The 25,979-nt window shown below is 36.7% G+C and overlaps 1 protein-coding gene across 5 annotated transcripts in view; it reads right to left on the bottom strand.

Moving 5' to 3' along the window:
* The window catches only part of LOC121872920 (polyamine-transporting ATPase 13A3-like), a 76,404-nt gene that overhangs the window by 2,022 nt on the left and 48,403 nt on the right, over positions 1 to 25,979 (bottom strand). For 4 of the 5 annotated variants that reach the window (XM_042376035.1, XM_042376040.1, XM_042376037.1 and 1 more), the window contains 9 exons: positions 25,008 to 25,135; positions 19,014 to 19,131; positions 17,961 to 18,133; positions 15,701 to 15,931; positions 15,166 to 15,372; positions 13,245 to 13,339; positions 11,030 to 11,158; positions 2,111 to 2,265; positions 1,373 to 1,551 (listed from right to left, as the gene is read on the bottom strand). In XM_042376035.1, coding sequence (XP_042231969.1) covers positions 1,373 to 1,551; positions 2,111 to 2,265; positions 11,030 to 11,158; positions 13,245 to 13,339; positions 15,166 to 15,372; positions 15,701 to 15,931; positions 17,961 to 18,133; positions 19,014 to 19,131; positions 25,008 to 25,135 — 1,415 coding nt within the window. The remainder of the gene's footprint in view (positions 1 to 1,372; positions 1,552 to 2,110; positions 2,266 to 11,029; positions 11,159 to 13,244; positions 13,340 to 15,165; positions 15,373 to 15,700; positions 15,932 to 17,960; positions 18,134 to 19,013; positions 19,132 to 25,007; positions 25,136 to 25,979) is intronic. The other variant, XM_042376039.1, reaches the window with a different exon arrangement.

Raw genomic sequence — 25,979 nt, 5'->3', positions numbered from 1 at the left:
GAAAATTAATAACTATGTTAACAGCGCTGAGAAAAATTGTGTAACAGCTATGAATATAATTAATCAATAATAAATGTTTATGTGAATGTACTTCAATACACATCTCCAATGCCATCTGCTTCCTTTAAATGTAGACATTATCAGCAACATCTCTTGATACCATTTCTTCCTTATGTCTTACGGAGTTATTAGACAAACCCACTCACTCTGACGTATAAGGAGTTTTCTTCCTTCTTTACTACTGTATAAAGTTAAACATTTTACCCATCTTTCATCAACTACTATAAGTTCTGCCTTTTTTCTCAAATTTCTTATTTTCCTAACAAGTAAGATGAAACAGTATCACTGAGCTTCTCAAGGAATTAAATGAAACCAATCACTGTATCCTCAAATTTGGAAACTTTTATGTTATTACACTTTGGACTAAAATCCTACCCCTCCAGTACCTCATACAGTACATTCAGTAGTTCTGTAAATTATTATTATTTTTTAATAATCTATTATATAAAATGATACATTCAAGAGTCGTATATGTATTCCTCGCCACTATTTGTGTTTCCTCTACACAGTTTCTTTTGTTGATTCTGTTCAAACTCTCACTAAAAAATCATAACCTACTATGAATCACATGAAGACTAGTCCCCAGCATATTTCATGTGAAGATTAACCACCCTAATGCTAGCCAAGCCAAGAAAATCTAACCTAATCTAACCCTTCCCACAGTAATGCTAGGGTGTTTAATCATCAGGTGAAATAAGCAGGGAGCTAATCTTCATTTGATTTGCTCCTACAAAAATTTCCAGCAGAACTACAGCCATAACTTTGGCGATATAAAGGTGGGAAAACATTAATAACTGAATTCTGCCTGAGTATATTAATATTTCTGATTTTCCATCTTTACTTGTCTTAGTTTCCACAACAGGCCAATATGTGTGAAAAGTTTCCACCCCAATGACAATAAAATCAGATATTTTAATATGATTGTTTGGGCATCATGGTGTGCTTCACATCATTCATTTTATTAACAACACAACTAGATACTGTATATGTTGGGCTCAGAAACCAAAAAGCGACCACAACGCATTGTGGTTGTTTGGAAAATAACCAGAAGCGAGATTTTGCTATAGGTTAGGTTAAGTTAGTTTGGATTGAGTTAGGTTAGTTTGAATTGGGTTAGGTTAGTTTAGATTGGGTTAGGTTAGGGGTAAAACCATGATGCAAAATTTCGCTTTCTTGTTATTTTGAAAACAACCAAAATGCGTTGTGGTCACTTTTCAGTTTCTGAGCTCAACATATGTACTGTACTGATTACTGCATTTTTCATTGGACAGATAACTTTTCAGACAACTGGTACATACAAGCTATACTGTACCTCTGCGCTGATGGAGACGACAAAGTGTGTAGCAACAATGAGGAGAAGAGCAATCCTAAACATCATGTATTTATCTGACGAGTACTTTATCTTCATTAAGGTCATCAGCCATGACCACGGACACAGCAGCATCAATAGGGTCGTCACTGTCAGTATTAACAGTGATACTGTCAGCCAAACTGTAAAGACCAAATAAATCATTATCTATTAAAGATTAAATTTATATACCCTGTACTGTACCGGTAATGCAATGAAAGAAAGTGAGATAATAAGGCAGTAACAATGATCTTTCACATGAGGGGCCCTAATTTGTGTTAAAATCCCTGGGGATATATCTTATAGGAACACCAGGTCATCACTCACTCCAGAGAGGATGGCAGGTCCTTAATGAATTTTATAATTATTACAAAGAGTGATTGTAATCTTGTTAGTTTAATTTTGAGCATTTGGCCTAGACCTGGACAGACTGGTACTCTGTCCATCTGCTAAGTTTTAGCTTTTAATCAAAATATCTAAAGGAGGATTTGAAATCCCCCCTCAAGTTCACACCATGGATGGATAGCTTCATCTAATGAAACTCTCAGATGTGTTTATTTTTAAATTACCTTGCCAGACACACTGCAGCTACACTCCCTCAGCAAATGCCTTCTGTGCCAACAACATATGTGGCCAAACTTTTCAGAGTCAGAGGTGAAATTTAATAAAAAGAAAAAATATATATTTCTCTTGTGTACTCACCATTAGTGACAAGTGGTTTCCTAAAAGGTCGTCCAGGGGAGTATGTAATACAGAGTGTCAGATACTGGAAACTTGAAACATAGAAGATGGTGGCTGTCTCCCAGCTCACTACGTTATCCACCTCTCCAATCTCAGTAGGTTTGTTAGGCACAAACCTTCCATTGTGAAAAAAAAAATAGATTAACCAAATGTTCAAAGTAAAAGTATTTAGTGAATTGAATTAAAAACTATCCTCTTTTTTCACTCTTTCAAGCATTTTCCTGCATTAATACATAATATTCATTTTCAAGAGCAATTGGTGCTCTTCATTCATGATTGGATTAAAAAACAATTGCAGTTCCCCTCAAACACTGTTTTTCATTCATTTTTGCTGCTAAAACAAGATGCTCAGTGTTATAGTATTCTTCTATAATAAGTCCCACCAACATATATATCTGGTTTGTTGCAGCATCACCAGCATCTTCATCCCCAGACAATTACTCAGTGTCAAACTCCCCAAACATCACTGTAGCCTGGGTTTTCCTCTCTCCTTCCTGCCACTTTCCTCTGAACTACAGTATACATCATTTTAATAATCTTTCACTTCATGTCCTTTTAACTTATACATATTAATTATTATGCACATAAAATTATATATTTTGTTGTATATATAAAATTCAGTCAGTGTTTATTTTCATCCTGAATACATTTTTGCTTTATAAATCAAATTCTGATGTTCACATGGTATTTGGTAAGCCATATGGATACCAAAATGAATAAAAATATTCTTTGGTGGTGAGGTTCACTCAGCCAGTATATTCAGATACTCAGGGTCAACTGTGAGTTCCCCTAATACACCTGTCATCAATATACTGTACTCGCTCATTATCACAACAAATTACTGTACTCAGCTATGCAATGATGTGTTTAATTTATTTATTATTTAATAGGCATTAGCCCACCCAGGCACGGATCACTGACCAACATCAGGGACTGGGGGACAAAAATATAATAGTAATATCTTCATTAGTCAAAATCCCTCAAACCCGGACCACTCTGATAGGCGGAACTGAAAGTTTCTCGGAAAATCGTTCCATTAAAACCATTTCATTTTAATATACTACGGTATTCATTAAAGGGAAATATATGTCCATTTTGGATTAAACTGTCAACAGGAGCAAATTACAAGTTTCTCAAACTTATATTTGTCATTTCCATATGGATTACAGTATCATAATCTTTCTACATTTTTCTTAGAATATTAATTTTTGTACATTTGGGGAAAATTGTCCAGGTACAGTATTACAAATTTTCAGAACAATTTCAATATCAACAATCTGCATACTGTACGGTACTGTGAACTGCTGGAAATTATCACAGACAACTATGTACACATTTGCTTAGAAAATCCTGCAGATAACACAAGCTTGTACAGTAGAACGTCGATATAATACGAGATATGTTCCTAGAGAGGTCGCTTTAAGCCGAATTCACACTAAATCGAAGTGTATTTCAATGGAATAATTTAGCTTGGTACTTGAGAGAAACACAAAATACTAAAAAGACTGAGTCTACCAAGATGCACCTCAGCCCATCTCCTAGAATAAACAAAACATTGTTTTTTGTAGTATTATATTAAAACAAACAATCATAAATCAACACAGCTAAAATTATGGGACGTGAAATTGTCTGTTTACTAGCGATCAGCTGAGGGGAGAGGTGATATGTTTGATAGTTGATGCCAAGGTCTAGTGCTTATTTATTTATCTGTCCTTAAGAGTAACTAAGTTTTTCTCTTATATAATGTCACTGAACTGACATGGGAGAATATAATTAACATTGCTGGAATTCTTATAAGATAGTGATTAGTTTTCATATATACATGCTATAGTTCGCATTAGACATACAGTGAGTTCTGCTATTACGCGTGTTTTGATAACGCGAATTTGCTCTAACGCGATTTATGAATTCGGAACAATATTTGTATAACGCGATCGCTTGTTTGCTATAACGCGATTTTTGCTTACTATTTCTCCAATTTTGTGGTATTAACTGTGAATATGGTAAAGAAGAATATCTCCAAAAAGCATTCTGATGATAGAATTCCCGGTGATTATCGTAAAAGAAAGGATATAACACTTGAAGAGAAGCTTGATGTTATCAACCTCAAAATCACCCTTCTCCCCCATCAAGTTACATTCATATTTTTTCAAGGTAAAGTGTTAAATTTACTGTATGATTTCATTATTAGATATGAATGTAACATTTATTTAGACTGTGCTATCCTTTGTGTTAGGCTAACTACTAAATTTTTTCGATTTCGAGTAAACTGCACCTAACCCTATTTTCTCCATAAGCCCTGTTATTTCTATTACGCGATTTTCTATAACACGATATTTTACAAGAACACAATTATCGCGTTATAGCAGAACTACCTGTACAAATTTTAGTTCTAATTAATTTTATTACAAAGGGCTAAAATTTTTATCTCTTGTGCAAAATATATGACGTTTATATTCAAATTATTCGCTGTCTTGCAAGGATTCCGGCAATGCAAATTATATTCTCCTAACTTTAGTCTGTGATATTATATAAGATAAAAACTTGAAGCCTATAACCACCAAACCCTTGTTGGGAGGGAGGGAGGGAGGGGCTGGAAGTGACAGTGACATGTTTGACAGTTGCGCCGAAGGTCTAGTGAAGTATTTATTTGTTTATTTATGTTCTTTAGATTGAGTTTTTGTTTATAAAATGTCACAGAAGTGATCGGGGTGAATATAATTTACATTGTTGGAATTCTTATAAGATAGTAATTAATTTGAATATAATCATGCTATAATTTGCACTAGACAAAAATTTTAGTAATCATTTAGTACATGTACAGTACAGAACAGCTTTGTCCTTAGGACAGTGTAGCGTGTCCAGAGAAACATTAGGCGCAAAATTTTAAATATGATGCGCCAGACTGACTCGCGCAAAGTAGGAAAGATTCGCTTGAATTTAAAACATTGTCCTTAATTGTGGGTGTCGCTTTAAATCGATGTTCTACTGTATTCTACCATTTGACTAAAGGTAAGATCCATCCCTATCTTGACAATGGCCAAAACTGGTATTTCATATGTACAGTTGTAGACAAAATTCCCTGGACACTTGGCAGTACCTGGCATGCATGTGGTACATTACTTTCTCCATTACCCGGAATTTCTGAGTAATTGAATCATGCCCCAATGCATGAGTGAGCTAGCTGCATGGGGAACTTAGATCATAGGCTCATGCTGTGATTGGCTACTACAGGGGATCTTCATTATATGTCAGAGATGTATTTCATAATGACAAATTTTTCCCCATAAGAATCAATGTACAGTGACCCCTCGTTTAACGAACACCTCGGTTAACGTAATTTCGATTAACGAACTGCCTTCCATAATGATCTTCAATTCGGTTAACGAAAAAAAATTCGGTTAACGAAGTTCTTACGAACCGACCTCAACATGTTTTCGCTTGCACTGACCGGGCAACCAGCTTTAGTATCAGTCCGCCAATACATTAATCGGTTCTAGGGCTTAAATTCCTTACGGTTCTAGGGCTTAAATTCCTTACTATTTTAGTAAATATCAAGAAGTTTATACTATTCAATAATTTTAAAAGTTTAATATTCAATTTTTTAGTCATTTTAACAATTACTGAACATAATTGAAGGTAAAGTTACTAGTTTAATGCGCGGCATCCAGCCTCTTAACACAGCAAATAGGAGTTAGTCTCTCTCTGTTTTCACTGGAGGTAACATCTTGCTTGAGACTCTCTTCAACTAAACGCTTTTTTTCTGTGTTTCCAAGCAAATTATTGGTCATTTTGAAATATATTTTACATATTGACAATATATAATGTAGTGCAGTGTTGATTTAAAGAAAATAATCTTGAATTACACCAGAGAGCTAAAATTTTATGGGTGAAATGGCGCCATGGGGTGACTTCTCTTCCGCCCCAATGCCTTCTCTTCTTCCTTCTCCATCCCCAATCTAAATCCCATCATCATCATCATCATCATCCAGGAGCCTTCTACATACACACCTCAAAGTAAGTGAACTTTTCTACCATTTTTGTTGAATTTAGGAAATTTTCGGTGAGCTGGAACCAATTACCCAAAAACCCATTGAAACAATGGTTTCGGTTAACGAACTTTTCGGTTAACGAACGACCTTCTGGAACGGATTGAGTTCGTTAACGGAGGGGTCACTGTAATTAGGGTTATATGCATTCCAACATGTACAGCAAATCAGCTTACAATGTCATTATATGGAGATACATTCCTAACAACATTATTTGTTACCTTTGAGTGACATACGATTGCTCGATACGGTTACTTGTTATACTTAGACAACTAATTAATGTATAAATACACTACAATACGTATTATTTAAGTGCCGATAAATACACACACTACAATATTATTTACCAAGTGTTGAAGACAATTGCTGACAGCAGAGATGCAAAAGAGAAGTAGAGCATTGGCAACACTACACAGAGGAGGGTCTGCTGGTCAGATTTGTAAACAAGCACCAGAAATATAATGCAGCGTAATAATTTATCTGGCGTTGCATGAATTTTAATCCCTCAAAAATACTATGTGTATATACAGTAGTTCAACTACTTACTTTTTGCAAAAAAAATTATTAAAAAAATCACACTACTGTATACTCAAGTGTATAGTACAGTACATTTATGGTACTGTATTTATATATAACATTTATTTTAATGTTTTACCATGTTTATGTTAATTTTTATGATCAAAATTAAGGGATTCCAAGTGTCAATTACTCACACCGCAATTTATAATGGAGTTATTAACTACAACCTCCACAAATTGCACCTGAAATAACATTTATATTCCTCATATCCTCGTGCAGGTGGAGGGATCACTGCAGAGTAGATAATTCCCTTATCCCATTACTAACATGACTACAGTGTCTGGGAGTCAGGATAAGACGATCTAGAACTACAAGTAACATCTAAAGCTAAATTAATAAAAAAATAAGCATGCAGGGGATAAAAATAAATAAATAAATAAATAAATAAATAAATAAACAAATAAATATATAAATACATAAATAAATAAATAAACAAATAAATAAAAATTAAACTCTGCATATATTACTGCAAGAAATTGAAAATTATTTTACTCAAACTTTCAAATTAATGCAAAGCTTTTCACAATACTATATACTACAGGTTGTACCTCTCTAGTCCGGCATTCTGTGGTCCGGAAACTCCCGTGGTCCGGAACGATTTTAGTTTGTCCAATAGGTAGATAGGCAGCTTTTTTTTTTTTTTTTATCTGAATTATTATTATTATTACAGGAGTATTAAATTTTTGCCCCTCAGGCCCCAATGTGGGTCAGTGACTTATGCCCGGGTGGGCTAATCCCCTTAAAAAAAAAAAGCCGCGGGAAATTAAGGTTTGTTTACATCCGGCAGTTCGGCTGCTCTCTCTCTCTGCTTTTCTATACAGAGTACAACATTTAACCCTTCAATATATATGAGCAGTAAATAAGTGTTGCTTTCATATTCTTATGTAGAGTAATGACGATATGTTTTCACATGTGCACACTTACATACGCGCAGTCTCACTTTTTTTTTTTACCATTAATGGTTAGCTACTTATATTGTTCCATTTATTAACATTAAATAACATTACAGGTACTTCAAACAACCATATTAATTTTTTTACATTAATTTTACTACAGCTAAAATCAGGGTCTTATATTCTTCAGTTTTATATGTAGAACCAATCAGTCACTGGTTTTGTAAGCTTTAACATAAACAATGCCGGCAGCCGTCTCGTCTCCTCTAATAATCCACGTATTATTAATAAATTGTATTGTTAATTTTGCACACATAAACATTTATTCAATAAAAAGAAATTCAGAAACATTAATTAAAATATATATGAACAGTAAATAAGTGTTGCTTTCATATTCTTATGTAAAGTAATGACGATATGCTTTCACGTGTGCGCATGCGCACTTACATACGCGATCTCTCTTTTTTCTTTACCATTATCGTTAGCTACTTCTATTGTTCCATTTATTTCCATTTATTAACATTAAATAACATTACTTAAAACAACCATATTAATTTTACTACAGCTACAGCCAAGGTCTTATTTTCTTCAGTTTTATATGTAGAACCAGTCAGTCACTGGTTTTGTAATCAACGAAAACAATGCTGTGTCATTTCCTCGTGTGTTTTAATATTCTACGTATTATTAATGAATTGTATTGCTCATTTTGCACACATAAACATTAATTCAATAAAAAAGACATTCAGTAATAAACACTAATGAATCTTTTGTACATAAGAGAAATGACGCTGTTTACACGATTATGCCCGTCGTCTGCACGTTGGCGGGCTGTTCAAACCCGTCGAAATTTAAGTTTCCGCCGTCAAAATTTTTATTTATTTATTTTTTTGTGTGTTCCAATAAAATATGTTAAGAATTAAAAACTCGCGAAATTTGAGAAGCTACTATACGACATTTAACCCTTCAATATGTCTTCAAAGAGACCATGATGCAGAGAAAGTGGTGCTAGTGCTTCCAAGCATGAGCACAAGTCACTATCTATCCAGGAAAAGCATGAATTTCCATGGTCCGGCACCGGTCAGGTCCCGAGGTTGCCGGACTAGAGAGGTACAACCTGTACGTTCTAATTTTATATTAATTAATTCAAGAATGTGACTAACAATATACAGTACAGTGAGTTCTGCTATAACGCGTGTTTTGATAACGCGAATTTGCTCTAACGCGACTTATGAATTAGGAACGATATTTGTATAACGCGAACGCTTGTTTGCTATAATGCGATTTTTGCTTACTATTTCTCCAATTTTGTGGTATTAACTGTGAATATGGTAAAGAAGAATATCTCCAAGAAGCATTCTGGTAATAGAATTCCCGGTGATGATCGTAAAAGAAAGGATATAACACTTGAAGAGAAGCTCGATGTTATCAACCTCAAAATCACCCTTCTCCCCCATCAAGTTACATTCATATTTTTTCAAGGTAAAGTGTTACATTTACTGTATGATTTCATTATTAGATATGAATGTAACATTTATTTAGACTGTGCTATCCTTTGTGTAAGGCTAACTACTAAATTTTTTCGATTTCGAGTAATCTGCACCTAACCCTATTTTCTCCATAAGCCCTGTTATTTCTATTACGCGATTTTCTATAACACGATATTTTACAAGAACACAATTATCGCGTTATAGCAGAACTATCTGTACTGTAATTCCTAAATGCCACTGGATTATATGAGGTAAATACAAAAAAGATTGATGTTAATATAATACAGTGGTCCCTTGGTTAACGAAAGGTTCGATTAAAGAAATTTTGGTTAACGAATTACCTCCCATAAGGATCTTCAATTCGGTTAACGAACAAAATTTTGATTAACGAAATCCTTACGACAAACAAGTTTTATTGTGAGCATCAGCTGATGGGCTAGTCTGCCAATTCAGTAATCTGTTCTATGTTTACATTCGTTTCCTGGGGAGTAAATATCAAGACAGTTGTGCTCTTTAATATTTTTGCATTTTTTATATTGAAATTATTAATCATTTTAAAATTTAGTTAACATATTGATAATATATGCACTACAGGGAACTAATTTTTTGTGCGCCCATCAGCCGCTTGACTCACCTGCCAGGCGTCAGTTTGGCTTTGTTTATAGTGGAAAGAACATCGATTTTGTTGGTGTCTTGAATATTTTTGCATTTTTACATTAAAATTATTGGTCATTCTGAAATTTAGTTAACATATTCATTATATATACAGGTTGACAACCCTTTATCCGAAATTCCAAAAACCGAAAAGCTCTGAAAACCGAAGGTTTTTTTGTGGAGCAATTTTTTTTTTTTTTTTTTTACCAGCCGGGCACAGGTCACTGACCCACATCAGGGCCTGGGGGTGAAAATGTAATAGTAATAATAATAATAATAATAATAATAATAATAATAATAATAATAATAATAATAATAATAATAATAATACTGTAATAATAATAATAATAATAATAATAATAATAATAATACAGTAATAATAATTATTCATAGTAAATAAAATTTTTAATAAAAAATACACAAAAATAGAATAAGAATGATAACAATAATAATACTGTAATAATAAAATAATAATAATAATAATAATAATAATAATAATAATAATAATAATAATAATAATAAAAAATACAAGAATGAAAAAAAGATCAAAAGTGAGAAACACGACCTAGACCTATGAATTATTATTATTATTATTATTATTATTATTATTATATTATATTATTATTTTTTTTTTTTTTAGCCCCCAGGCTAATGTGGGTCATGACCTGTGCCCGGGTGGGCTGATCCTGTAAAAAAAAAAAAAAAAACCTAACCATTCTGAAAACAGAAAAATTCCAAAAACAGAAATGCATCTAGTCCCAAGGATTTAGGATAAGGGATTGTCAACCTGTAGTGCAGTGCAGTGTTGATTTAAATAAAATGATCTTGAATTACACTAAGTGAACTTAAAATTTTATTGGTGAAATTACTGCATCAAGCATGGGTCCCCGAAAGGTGATTTCTCCTCCATCCCCACATCTTTCTCTTCTCCCTTCTCCTCCACCCCTACTTCTAATTCCCATCATCATCAACCAGGAACCTTCTACATACACACCTCAAAATAAGTGTACTTTACTGCATTTTTTTTTACTTTGTAGTACTTTTCTGTCAGCTGGAACCAATTCCTCAATATCCCATTGAAACAATGGATTCGGTTAACAAAATTTTTGGTTAACAAAAGACTCTGCGGAACGAATTGTGTTCGTTAACCGAGGGACCACTATACTGTACAATTTACCAAACATTAGCTTCTTGCACAAATACATGCTTCAAACATACCAGGACTGTTGCAAAAGATAAAAATAAGCGATGACTTGGAAAAGGATGACAAGGAAGATCTGGGACAGGATGGAAAACATGTTGACAGCCCCAAGCAGGTTGCCGAGTGGTTTTACTGCCACGAGCTCACTGGAAGCAACAAAATACGCTGTCATGTCATCCTAATGTGACTCTCCTAAGAGGAGTAATGCCTTGTCTTTAACATGAATGATCATCCTGTACTATTTCAAAACACTGTGCAAAATTCTGACCTGTAAACATAAAATACTGATCAATCTATAATCTCTATACTGTACTGTAGTGTTCCCCATATCTGAAGCATATAACCCTCTGCATACATTTCATATACCAAATATTGCCACAACTAAGTGTACCTGTATTGAGGATGAAGACCTTTGTTCAATAAAAACACGATATAATGTTTGGCTGTTGGTGTAAGATACATAAAAAATGTAAATTGAGCAGATCATAAGAATAGAGTGATATTTGGAAACTAAATTAGTTCAAATAGAAAGCTGCACTCCCAAGACAAAATGGGATCCAAAATGATATACAGTCAACCCTCGCTTTACGCGGTCCCACTTTACGCGTTTCCACGTTTACGCGGTACCCTGCTGAACACGGAATGCTCACTTTCCGCGGTGTGTGTACCCTTTTACGCGGAGAGCGGCGCAAGCAGGGTGCGCACAAGGTCGCCCAGTCATCAAAACATTACCGAGTTCTTCACCCGCCACCCACCACAGCCGGCCCAAGTCAGTGATAGTGATAATGATAGTGAAGATATGGACTTATATGGACTTTGAGGGGTTTGACAAAGAGGTCCTGTGGTGGAAAGTGATACAATTGATACAAGTGATACAGGTGAGGGCCAATAATCTGCCCTCTGCCTCGGAACCAACCCCCCATCCCCGTGTGCCCAGCCATCTTTTCTACTAATGTAAGTGTTAAAAAACCTAATATTATTGATATTTCTCTAAATTATTAATTGTGTGTGCATACCATCATAAAATTAAGAAGTTATTTTTACTACAACGTAGATATTGTGTCTGAAAAAGTGGAGTTTGGGGGTCGGCCCGCTCTCTATTTCAATTAATCCCATATGTTATGTTGTTCACTTTACGCGTTTCTCACTTTACGCGGGCCGCCGTGGGTTCAATTGATCGCGTAAAGTGAGGGTTCACTGTACACCCAGGTACAGTACGTATACCACGTCCTTGGCTAAAACAAAGAATCAAACTACAGGTATTCACATCCCTTCATCTCTTCAGCTTCTACAGGAAGCTCACACTGGCTGTCACTGGAAAACTTGATACAATATTTCTGATTTAATCTATGTTTGATCCAATGAGAGGAGTATATTGTTTTGACACAACTAGGGAGAAAGTGGTCAATTTTGTGGACTGATATATTCTTGTTTACTATTACTGTACTTACAATCGGTGGTGGTTAGGGATCTCAAAACACATAGGATTGTAAATGCAGTTAAAGTGAGGATAGAAATAGACTCTGAACAGTTTTGATTACTATGAAACATGGTCTAAACGTATCTAATGATAGACCTTAGGCAATCTTACAAGAGACTGTCATTTGTAAGTAAAATATAAAACAAGAAAACATGGCTGACAAGAAATAAGTCTGATTTCAAGGCTGTATAGAATTAAACCATTAAAACTGGAGTAATTAAATGTAATTGTGGAAAAACTAGAGACCAGAGGAATAAATATTCTTGGATCACATGAAGAATGGGAATTCCTGCTTATTTGACCTAATGATTAAATACCCTAATGCTAACCTAACCTGACCTAATCCCTCAAGATAGCTTTAGGGTGTTTAATCAAAAGGTGAAGTAAGCTGGGGTGCCTAATCTTCAGGTGATCCAAGTTTTCTGACATAAATCCACCTCAATTCTCTTAACTGCAGTAACTATATAACTAAAGTACTCAAATCCATCAACTTATTTTATCTATTTATCAACCAAGTTCCATTCCCAACACCATAAGGAGGCAAAGATGAAGTACAGTAGGGCATAGGAAGAAGAGAAAATTATATAAAAGAGCCTTTGGAAAATAAAAGTAGGACTATACCTTTTCAGTACTAAACAGGATGGATACTACTGTAAGCTCTTGCACTAGAATAATAATTTACAGTCTGCACTAATGTTAAGGAGAAAATTTTTGAAATAGATGAAAATATTACAACAGTACAGTATACTTACAGATTGGGTCCAGTGTAACCCATGAAGATTGCTATCACAGTTACAATGAAGAGATCAATATAGAGGAACTGAGGGTCGGAGAGATTGGTGTAAGCCTGCAAACACATACACAGTCAGGTGTTGTACAGAATTATTACTACTGTATAGCATAGTCAAGCATTATCAAGTTCATCCTAAGTTACATGAAAACAGCAAAACACAAAACAACATTCTCTTAAAGGATTTCTTAACTCTTAAACTGCAGCTGTCATCAGTGAATATTTCATGTTTCTTGTATTCCATTTTTGCACATATGAGGGCAGAGTAGGTAAACCTTAGCCGTTGGTTAAGAGTTAAACTAAATGTTCATTATTTTTCCTACGAAGGACTAAATGATACACTGGAGCTTAGGAACAAATACCTTCAACAAATAGTTGTTAAAAATAAACGTTACATAATGTACAGGTATCCCTTGCTTTACAAATATAGGCGAATCAAAATTTCGCTCATTCGAATTTCCTAATTTAACGCTTTTCTTATTTAACGAAAGCTACCGTCGTTTATATAAAGTATGGATCAAGCAAAAATTTAAATTGTGTATCCCTGGGAGTCAGCTGCTGCAGCCATCTTGGAAAGATGAGCAGAGATGCATTCTCCCTCAATGATCATGACAAATCCCTCCTCCCTCCAGCATCTCCCCCCAGCCTGCATCTTTTGTTCCGCCATTCCCCAACCCTTGTGATGCGCCTTGACTGCCTTCCCTTAAGGTAATCACTCCCGTCATTTAATTCGTTTGTTTGAATTCACAGCTGAAGGTGGTGGTGTGCTTATTTAAATGTTACACTTAACATCATTGGTGGCATTGTTGCCAAGTTAGACTCATCACTGTAGTCACATCCCCCTTAAGCCCTCTCATTAGCTGTAAGATATGTTATGGTTATTTTTCAATTTGCAATTTGGGGATAAACTTAACTTTCTTCATATATTTTCACTCGGTTACACGCACACATAATCCTACATACAGAATGGGTATAAAAAAAAGTAAAAGAAATAACTACCATAAGGTTAAAAACATAAAAGGAATAAACATTTCTTTGTGATGAGTTAGCAAATTGAGCAGGGAGCAGGAAGGGGGAACAGAGTGTGGGAGCCCCATTGCTAAAGGTTGGCAGAGGCAACGTCCTAGCCGGGCTGCGTTGCTATGGTGAACGTCTTAGGTAAATGGTAGTTGTGTTAAATTTTCATTTAGCTTTTCCTTATTAGATTTAGCTGCATATTTTCATCTGTATTGTATTTTATTAATATTTTTGTATGTATTAGGTAGTAAGTCACAGCATTTGGGTATTATTTTTCAATAGTTAGGTAAGTTTTTTGTTTTTCGTGAAAAAATTTCATATTTTTGGGTTAGAATATTGGGGTTTTCTTGTCGTTGGAAGGCCGAACCCTATTTTTCCCATTTTTTCTGTTATTTGAGATAGGAAAATTCACCTAACAAATGGTTTTCCAGGAGCTTAATCCATTCGTTAAGTGAGGGATACTTATATAATAATGGTGTTTGTTTAAATTTATTAGGTGTATTGTCAAGAAAATTTAAATTTACAGGATGAGATGCTTGTCCTTAATCACCAGTTGTATAAACCCCCGCACTACAGGGAATTCACTTTTAATATTTTATTTGGCTAACACCAGACGACTTTATTCAACATACAGAGACCCCCGTACACAAGGGGTTAAGTATCCAACTACATCATCTCACTCCCAAGTCCAAAGGAACCACCACCAATATAAAAAGTATCTACATTTTCATGCTTAAAAGTACAGGTTATTAACACACAAGAAGGTAATAACAGGGCCTCAGAGGAGAATAAAGTTCTCTGGAGCTGGACTGCATAATCCTCCCCATAACAAACTACTGTATTACTAATAAAGAAGCGCAACTTACCGAGTACAGGATAAGAACAGAGACAAACTGGATGATACTGTAGAGAGCCATGTACTTGAAGACTGAGAAGTTGGTAGTGAGAGCACATCGACCCTCACATATAACCTGAGGCACACACTCAATGTTGTTGGTGTGGGAGGTGAAGGGGGCAGCCACGCTTGCTTCAGCCTCCGACAATGATATGCCTACATGAGCAGCTTTCAGTGCCTGCAAGACAGTTATTGTACACTGATGAAATTAATAAAATAAAGCCAAATCCAATATAGCAATTCATAAGTTATCATGAAAGGCTCAAATTTGGGGTAATATATCTTGTTCATAAATAACTTCAAGAGAAAAAATGACTTGAGAGAAAAGGTTCGATATAAAATCAGTTACCTAACTCTTAATTTAGGTTGATCCTCCAGGATATATCTCTAACAATTTAAAGTCTTTAATTAAGAACAGATAATAAGTTAATTCATAAATTTCAGATGCCATTTCATTGATCTTTACAATAACCAACAAATAAAAGAAAAAATTCCAAGAGACTTACCCCACAGTCATTTGCACCATCACCACACATGGCCACTATGTAGTTAATGGCTTGTAATTCCTCAACAAGCTGAGCTTTTTGGTCAGGTGACATCCGGGCAAACACTGTCCCTCGTGCGATGATTCTTGGTACCAGGTCTGGGAAGTGCTGACATATCAAAGCCCAGGCTTTGCCAGTGACAGCAAAATGGTACTTTGGACTGATGCTATCCATGTTAATGGACATTATACTCTGATATAAAAGAAAAACCAAGTTTATGCATAAGATAATAATTCATTAAATATGGGTAAAATACATGAAAAGATTATTCATTAAAGGGAATAAAAAAATGAATATTGAAGACTGATATCAAAGGTGGAGGAATAGTCATGTTGAGCTGCCAATAGAGATGAATAACACTATAACACGTTTCTCAACTATAGAATCTTAGTTTCATTCAGGGATGCTTTGAGCTTTTTCTACCTCCGACCTTTACTCTTGCCTGCTTCCCTAATGCATGCTTCATGCTCCTATTGACTTTCATTCATATATCTGTGTTTCCTTGAGTACGAGAGTGGCAAGAGTTGAAGAGAATAAGGATGAATGAGGACAATCAGTCAACTACTTTGCTAAAATTAGGTCTGCATAGCCTAAGCTAATACTAACTCCAGCCCAACTCCAACCCAACCTAACCTGACCTACTGCTAATTTATCTTAACCTAACCAAATTTAACTTAACCTAATGCTAACCTATCCTAACCTTATTTACTCTTTCTAAACTAGACTCATAAATAAGGTGATAAAGACAATTATTTCACCTCAAGTTCACAGATGTCGAGCAAGGTTACCAAGAGGAAAGTTTAGTTTGGTTATCAAATACCTAACCAACCACCAACTGCTCACTAAATACAAAATGTGCAGAAAGAGTAACAGTTGGATCAGTAAGTAAAAGATATTAAAGAAAAAAGAGCAGAGGCAACATAAAATTGATTCTTTAATAAAATACATTGTGTGTTCTGGGAAGAAAGACACCCTCAAGATCATCAACACCACAACATTCTTTAATGATTGCTGTTTTTGAGTTATTCCCTTTCTCACTGCAGTATTTAACTATATACATGTATGTCCCTTTTTCCCCCTAATATTGCTCCTTACTTTTTTTCTGGCAATGCCCAAATAATTACCTGTAAATTAAATTAGTTCTAAGGAAAATTCTGATTTTTTTAGGTTGTAGCCTGGTCAAAAATGAATATTTTGGTTCAAGTAAATAGATAGACAGTGATAACGGATGCCAAGTGGCGATTTTAGTGGCAATTGTGGAGAAAAATGGAGATTTACTTTACACGCCACAATAATGCCTATTATTCACAAAATAGAACTCAGAAGCACATAGAAATGAAAGAAGCACTTATAAACACATAGAAATATACTGATAAGCACTGGGAAATATTTATTGCACTTTGTTGTGCAACAAAGATGGGTGGAAGGGGCCTCAGCACTCGTTGCCACACTCCACATATAAAAGAAAATTTTACCATTCTTCCCATGTGGTGTCCAATGGGTAACTAAGACTTCCTACTGCATGGCAACTGTATCAGTGACATGTCTTATGACAGGCTTCCTGCTCAAGCATGGTGATCCCATTCAAACAATACTGCAAAACCTAGGACCACCCAGGTGGCCTGGAGTAGTCTGTGGAGCAGCCACCTAAAGCAGTCTAAGGGTTAATCATAATTTATCCAAGTCTAATGCAAGTACAGTATTTAGACATTTCTTCCCCTATCAGTAACCAAATTTTTTTAGAATTCTCTTAACTGAAACAAAAACAGTCACACAAGATAAAGAGTAACTGGCAACTCTGGAAGGCAGTGCCACCAACAATGCCATAAATCATAAGTGTCAGACTTCTTGATCCAGTATAACACCATAAAGGTACAGAATGCTTTTTTGTTAACAGTACATGTTGGAAGACAGAAACCCCTAATTACATTAATCCTTAAAGGGAAAAATTCTTCATTATAAAATATTTCACGATAAGTTGCTTTTCTCTGGAACACATCCCCATCATATAATAAAGACACCCTGTATATATGAGCTATTCAAAGCTTCAGCATTTTCTATGGAAGAGTATATACAGTATTCATATGGACAGGCATTTAATGATACTAAGTAGCTGTGGTGATAAGCAAGGGGTTCTTCATGGGTTACACTTGTGTATGCTACAACATGGAATTAAATTCACTGATAAAGAATAGTCCAGTTAAAAATACAGAACACTAACCACATCCTGAGCAGCTGGGTGAACTATCATGTCAGGGGAGTCAGCTGGCTCAAAAGTGAGTGATGATGGATGGTCACAAGTTGGTGGTGTTACTTTGGCCTCATAGACGTGGTCAGTGACACCCACCATGCAACAGTCTCTGGCTACACTGATGGCTGTTAGAATATTGTCTCCTGTAAAACCAAAACATTTTTGAGGGTCTGAAGCTTTGTTATTATTACTGACATACATGCAAATCAGGCCTCTTAAAATTTTCATGTTATCTATCATAAAAGTCTTCAAATGTGGACATAACTTAGGAATGTAATGCTTGGAGAAACTTCTTCAAACATGCTGCAGTTGAAAATAAGAAATAAAATTCCTGTATATAGGATGTAATAATAATACTGTAATGGGAAACTGTAAGAGGTAATATCACATGCCTCAAGGATAATGTCTGAAGCATTTGTCAGTTATACTTAGTCAAACTGCTTTACTGTTTACCAATGTTTTATACCTGCATTATCTAGGTACACTGGAAATTGTATATCTGCAAAACCTACGTATGGTACACTGATTACCTGCATTGTCTACGTATATGCTGAACTGCATCAGTCAGAGTGTGTGTGTGCATGCGTGCGTGCGTGATTGCGTGCGTGCGTGTGTATGTGTGTGTGTGTGTGTGTGTGTGTGTGTGTGTATATATACAGTATGTGTGTGTATATATACATATATATATATATATATATATATATATATATATATATATATATATATATATATATATATATATATATATATATATATATATATATATATATATATATATATATATATACACACATACTGTATATATAGGGGCAGCAGGTTATGTATCAGCACACAGTGAAAGGAGACAAAAGCAATAAAATTATACCCTCTCACAGTTCACATCAATACTCATTTCCACATCACAGTCCACAACAACACACATTTTCACATCACAGTGCACAACAATACACATACCCACATCACAGTCCACAACATCAACTCAGCAGAACCCACATCAATAAATATTTATGGTATTGGACTAACCTGTGACCATAACTGTCCTTATATTGGCCTTCTGTAGCTGACATATGACTGGTTTTGTCTCTGGCTTCAACATGTTCTGTAGTATCAACAGCCCCACAAATGTTAAATCACATTCAACCTGTGTATCATAAAAATTTAATTCATTACTGTATATTCAACCTGTATACAGTATTATAAAAATGAGTTAGTTATACTCAACTTGTATACAGTATTGTATTACAAAAATGAATTAGTTATATTCAACCTATATATTATAAAAGTTTATCAGTTTATTCAATCTGCATACTTTATTGTAAAAAAAAAAAAAAAAAGAAGTGTTACCTCTCTATTCCAAAATAATTGGTGAGCAGCCAATTTAGTATAGGGAGGTTTTAGGTATAATGTACAACGAATCCAAAAAAATTGTCCAATGCTAAACTTTGTTTGGTATAGTACAGGGGCTCCCCTACTTACGAACTGGTTAGGTTCCTGAGATCTGTTCCTAAGTCCATTTGTTCGTAAGTCCAACATTACTCTTGTCAATCCTAAATACTGTATAAAGCATTGTAAAAAAAGGTTGTACAGACAGCTATTACCCCAATAATACTCGACAGTATGTCTTACTAGCATTAAACGGTATTTTAAAGTATAAAAAAAATGTATGGGGGAAGTGCTGAGGCGTATCATCGGATAATGCATAATGGAGGTGGTAAAGGATGATGTCAGGGCAGCAGCAGGGAACCTACAAGTTTGTGCTGGCCACCAGGCTGGAGGGGAAGCTGCTATTCACGCCATGAGAACAATATTTGAGCAGCGTGATTGTGAGGCCGTTCTCCTGGTGGACGCTTCAAACGCATTCAACATACTTAACCGCAAGGCCGCACTGCACAACATCAAGATCAAGTGTCCAAGCTTTGCAATGTATGTTGAAAACACCTATAGGAATCCATCAGACCTCTATATAGTAAACAACAAGGCTCTAAGAGGTGATACCATCATACAGTCAACTGAGGGAACAACACAGGGGGACCCTGTTGCAATGGCAATGTACGCAATCGGCCTATCCGTGCTCCAACACACAATAAAATTTGAAACAACCCAGGTCAAGCAAGTGGCGTACGCTGATGACCTTATAGGAGCAGGAAAAGTGGAGGACATCAAAAAGTGGTGGGACCTGGTAACATCACGAAGTCCACAAATAGGGTACCACCCAAACGCCAGCAATTCCTTGCTCATTGTGAAGCCAGAACATTATGAACGGGCAATGGAGGTGTTCGGTGGAAGTGAGGTCAAAATAACAAAGGATGGCCAAAGACACCTAGGCGCAGTAATCGGCACGACGGACTTCAAGACCAGGTACGTAACGGGAAAGGTGAATGAGTGGGTTAGGGAAATCCAAGCTCTGTCTGATATTGCTAACACAGAGCCACATGCGGCTTTTGCGGCATTCACCCATGGAGTCAAGCATCGCTGGAACTACCTGATGCACACTATCCCTGACATCAGACCCCTCCTCCACCCTCTGGAAGAAGCTATCAGCGTCAATTTCATTCCCAAATTAGTGAAACACCTTCACTTAACCCCAGCAGAAAGATCACTCCTTGCACTACCACCGAGACCGGGAGGAATGGGCTTGACCTATCAAGAGGAGATTGCTGCCACCCAACATCAAAACTCAGTTAAGCTCACGGCAGCCCTCACTGACCACATAAAAGCTCAGAACGCAACAGGTGAGGTGGATACCAGTGAAGTAAACAAGATTCGAAGGTCCATTACGACAGAACGACAGCACAGCCAAAGTGATAAGTTGCAGCAACTGATGCTGCAAGTACCAGAGAATTAAAAAAAAAAGTAGCTATAGCGCAGGAGGTGGGCGCCTCGAACTGGTTAACTGCGTTACCGATAAGGGCAAATGGTTTCAGTCTCAATAAACAAGAATTTACAGATGCCATTGCTCTATGGTACAGTAGGCCAGTAGAAGGTTTGCCCTCCCAATGCCTGTGTGGATCTTCCTATGACGTCGATCACGCCATGGTGTGCAAGAAAGGGGGCTTCATATGCATGAGGCATAACGAAGTAAGGGATCTCACAGAAAATATGTTGAAGGAAATCTGTCGTGATGTCAGGGTAGAACCGACCCTCCTTCCATTGGACGGTCAGAATTTCCAACATAGGACTTCAAACACATCCAACGAAGCCCATGTTGACGTCAGTGCTCGAGGATTCTGGACGCGAGGACAGCGAGCCTTCTTCGACATCAGAATTTTTTATCCCATGGCCGCATGTCACCGTAACTTAGCTCTCGATGCTGCACACAGGAGGAACGAGAACAACAAGATAAGGGCATATGGTGAGAGAATTCAGAACGTTGATCGAGGCAGCTTCACTCCTCTGATATTCAAAACCTCTGGTGGGATGGGACCAAGTGCAAGATGCTTCTATGCCAGACTCGCGGAGGTGCTATCCGAACAGAAGCAGCAGCCCAGAAGTTATGTTAAAGCCTGGATGAGATGTCGACTGTCCTTCTCTCTCCTTAGGTCTGCTTTGCTCTGCCTCAGGGGAACGGGAGCATCGGCCCCGAAGCCGACAACAGTTGCAGATATTGACTGTGAGGCAACTGTCACTGAATGCCACATAGATCTGCGGCTCAACTAACTCACAGTTAGGATAGCTACTTACCGGTATGTATTAGGATATTTAATTTTAAGGTAATAAAATGGCGGCGAAGGTGTAGCTATTGGGGGAGGATGGAGGCCACGTTAAAAAAATAAATAAATAAAAAATAGCATGTATAGCAATAATAAATAAAGGTATTTATAAGGTTACTGTACTTACTTTATTCCTGGTGCTGCCTTGCTTGCTGGGACTGATGTTGCTTACAGGGGTGTTGGAGTTAGTTGGAGGACAGAGATGAGGGTGGAGATGGAGGATCAACAGGGTCTGAGGTACAGGTATCTGGTTCTGGGGCACTGGGAATGGCTTTAAAGGTTGTATAACCTCCTGTAGATGTAGATGGCATTGGATCTTGATTTTCTGTAGATTATAATTTCCCTTGCTCCTTGTGTCCCATCTCAACTCTCTTGAAAACCTTATTAAGAGATGTCTGCACAGTTAATCTCTTCTTTTCTTCATAAATTATCTTGTAACAGGCAATAGCATCGTGAACAACTGCAGACACTTTTGTAAATCTTTCAGTGTTTGGGTCCTGAGACTCAAAAGAAGCTGTACCTTCTCAATCATGCTGAAATCTTCAGCCAGCTGCTTAGAATTGAACTTTTGGGGTTCCTTAGCCTCCTGTTCCTCCTCAGGAACTTCCTCCTGGACCCTGAGTGACTCCAGCTTCATCAAATCTTTGTTGGTCAGCTCCTGAGTGTGGCATTCCAACAATTCGTGGACATCATCTTCCTCCATTTCCAAATGTAGTTGCTTGCCCAGTTCCACTAGGTTGTTGGCCACTGAATCCACATTCTCTGCAAATCCCTTGAAGTCATTGGCAAAAATTGTGGGCAGAGCTTCTTCCAAACACCATTCATGTTGGAAGTCTTAACCTCACGCCAGGAAGCATCAATGTTCTTAATGGCCTTGTAGATGTTGTAGTTCTTCCAGAACTCTCTCAGTGTCACTCCACTCTCCCCCTTCTGTCTCCTTCACAGCCTGTGTGAAAGTTCTCCGCATGTAGTATGCTTTAAAACTTGCTGTGACACTTTGGTCCATAGGCTGCAGGACAGAGGTGGTATTGGGAGGCAAGTACACCACCTTGATGTTGGCGTGGAAATCGTCCAGGAATGATGGATGACCAGGGGCATTATCTAGCACAAGCAGGATCTTGAAGGGCAGGTTTTTGTTGTTGCAGTACTTTTCCATATCAGGTACAAAATTATGGAAAAACCAGTCTTCGAAGAGGACTTGAATCATCCATGCCTTAGAGTTAGCCTTCCACACAACAGGAAGTAAAGCTTTGACAACACCCTTGAGGGCCCTGGGGTTTTCGGAATGATACACTAACAAAGGTTTTTGTTTGCAGTCACCAGCAGCAATTCCACCAAGCAGGAGTGTAAGTCTATCCTTCAATGCCTTGAAACCAGGCATAGTCTTCTCTTCTTTGGTGATGTATGTACGATCAGGCATTTTCTTCCAGTATAAACCGGTCTCATCCACATTAAACACCTGCTCTGGTAGGTAACCCCCGTCATCAATAATTTCCGACAAAAGCTTAGGAAACTCCCTGGCTGCTACCATGTCAGCACTGGCAGCCTCAGCACTCACTCTTATGTTGTGCAGGTTTGAATGAGCCTTAAACCTGTGGAACCAACCATGGCTAGCAGTAAATGTTTCTTCAGCAACACTCTCATCATGTTTAGCCTTTACGTCTTCAAAGAGACTTACCGTATGGCCTTCCGCTGAATTAAGTTAAGGCTTAAAGGCATGCGGTGCTGATGCTGGTCTTCCAGCCACACACTCAAAAGTTTTTCCATCCCTGCGGTCACTGAGCCTCTTTTCTTACTGATGATCGTGGAATGCATTGGCACAGAACCTTTCACACGTTGCATAATGCGCTCTTTGTCTTTCAAAATTGTCCCAACAGTCGAACGATTCATCCTAAGAGCATTTACTATGCTTATCATTTTCTCACCTCTTTCACAACGGTTTATAATGTCCACCTTAGTTTTCAACATAATAGTGTGACGCTTCCTACTACCACCATCACACTTCTGAGACATGTTGGGGTCAATAATATTCGTCAAAACCACAAATAACCACAAATAACCACAAATAAAACCGTGAGGCAGCAGAGAAACACAACAACAACAATGGCGCTAGGGATACAGGGTGAGGCTGAACAGCCAACGCCATCTATCGAGCGGCGGCTGAACTTACGACCCAGCACGGTTTTCGAACAGGAAATTGGGCAATTGGACATACGGACAGGTTTGTTCATATCTCTGAAAGTTCGTAAACTTGAATGTTCGTAAGTAGGGGAGCTCCTGTACAGTAAAAAAAAACATGAATTTTTTTTAGTATTTTTAGTCCAGGTAAATTGTCACACCATCAGAATTTTTTCTAAAAGAAAATATAGTTTGGTAACACAAGACAAAAACATCATACAACATCTGTATGAATTTATCTTGTGTGAGTTAAGGTAAATACTGTACAGTACTGCAGTTTGTTAATTTTCATAATATCTGAGATAGGAGAATAAGTCCCAGTCTGACATAGGTTTGAAAATTTTTTTAAATAAACAAAGAAAACTAATGGAATTCTTCAAGAATAAATAGCCACGCCATGCTTTGTTATTAATAAAGCCCGGAGTGGACTTGAGGGTAGAATCAACATTTTTAATAATTTTTTTCTGATTATTTGTGAAAGGATTTTCCCACTATTTTTTATTTGTATGTGTTTGTGTGTGTCTACATACACACACACACACACATGTACACAATACAGGTAGAAGAGTAATTGTCCTAAGGGCAAACATACAAAGGAATATACATTTCCTTGTACACAAGTAAAAAATGTACCCCCCGATCAGCAAATGTTATTCGCGGATTTGGCGATTTGCGACCATTTTGAGAACCTAACCCCCACAAACTTGAAGGGCATATTGTATAGCAAATTTCAATATCTAGAAGTTCGGTAAAGAGAGGTAATACTACTATTATACTCAACCTGTATAAACTGTAGTAACAAGAATCCATCAAATTATACTCCATCTTACATCAACATTTAAACAAATTCATATTAATTCACAAGACAAAAACTTACACAACAATAAATCCTACAAGATTATTATCCATGTACAGATTAGTGATCTCCTCAAGACCAAATCCTCTTATAAATTTAGCCCTTATGGATCACCTGGGCAGTCGCCCCCCTCCAGTTTAACTACCTTAAAACCCCCAAAATATCTGGAGCTAATCTTTAGGTGATTCATAAAGGCTAAACTTAAAAAAGGTCTCTCATTTGTGGTCTTGATCTATGTCATGACTATATCCAGTCACAAAAAATTCAACTTACCTGATCCCTGGAAATTCTCTGAGCAGCGTGCCAGGATAGCTTAGTCTTTATTGTGCGGTAGGCAAGAGCTATGACACGGAAACCTTGCACCGTGTACTGGGTTAGGATAGGTCCCAGGTCATCTGGTACTGTTAAGAAGCAATTAAGATGAGCATTCAAATTATGCTACAACCAACAGTCAAGCTTAATATACATGATGTACTGTACTCAAATATTAGCACTAACTACATGACTTACTGAAAAATAACCTATGGTACTGTACTATATCTTATAATATCCACACTCCTACCAAGAAAAAGAAAAAATTATCTAAAAGACAATAGCTCATGTGTTGAAGCTCATTTTTTCTCAATTTTATAGATGGAAGGATGGGCTGGACAAACTACAAGAGAGGTGAATGGAAATCCAGAAAGCAGCAGTGTCCAGTACATAAATGAGTGCAGGACATGATTTGTAGGGAAACATGTACTTCTGATGGGTGAAAATTATGTGAAGTGAAAAGGTAAGCCAGATGGGTATTTGAGACTTTACCAGGGAGGGGAGGACTTCACTTCTTTTCCTCTTTTCATCTCCTACTTAAAGTCTTCCCCTCTTCCTCTCACCATCCACCTGTGAATATCACTCTTATAGCCAATGACATTCAAATACAGGAACTACATATATATATATATATATAAAAAACTTCTTCACGTGGTTGCAATTTACAGAATAACCTTACTGACCAAGATGTAGATGTAGTTAATACCTTTATGATGGACTACAAAGGCAACTGTAAAACAAAGGCACTAACCCACCCCACATGTGTAAGAATTTGATTTACAAACAGTGTGATAAAACAAGCCTGAGGTTCATATCTTACCATACAATGTAAGAATTAAATACAGTACTGTACTTATTTTCCACAAACAATATGACCAACTGCTCAATAAGAACTAAGTACCCGGTACTATACATGACCTATATGAAGTACTG

This window comes from Homarus americanus, unplaced genomic scaffold (genome assembly GCF_018991925.1).
Source record: "Homarus americanus isolate GMGI-L3 unplaced genomic scaffold, GMGI_Hamer_2.0 scaffold11022, whole genome shotgun sequence".
NCBI classification, from domain to species: domain Eukaryota; kingdom Metazoa; phylum Arthropoda; class Malacostraca; order Decapoda; family Nephropidae; genus Homarus; species Homarus americanus.
This window is presented reverse-complemented; position numbering and strand designations above follow the sequence as displayed.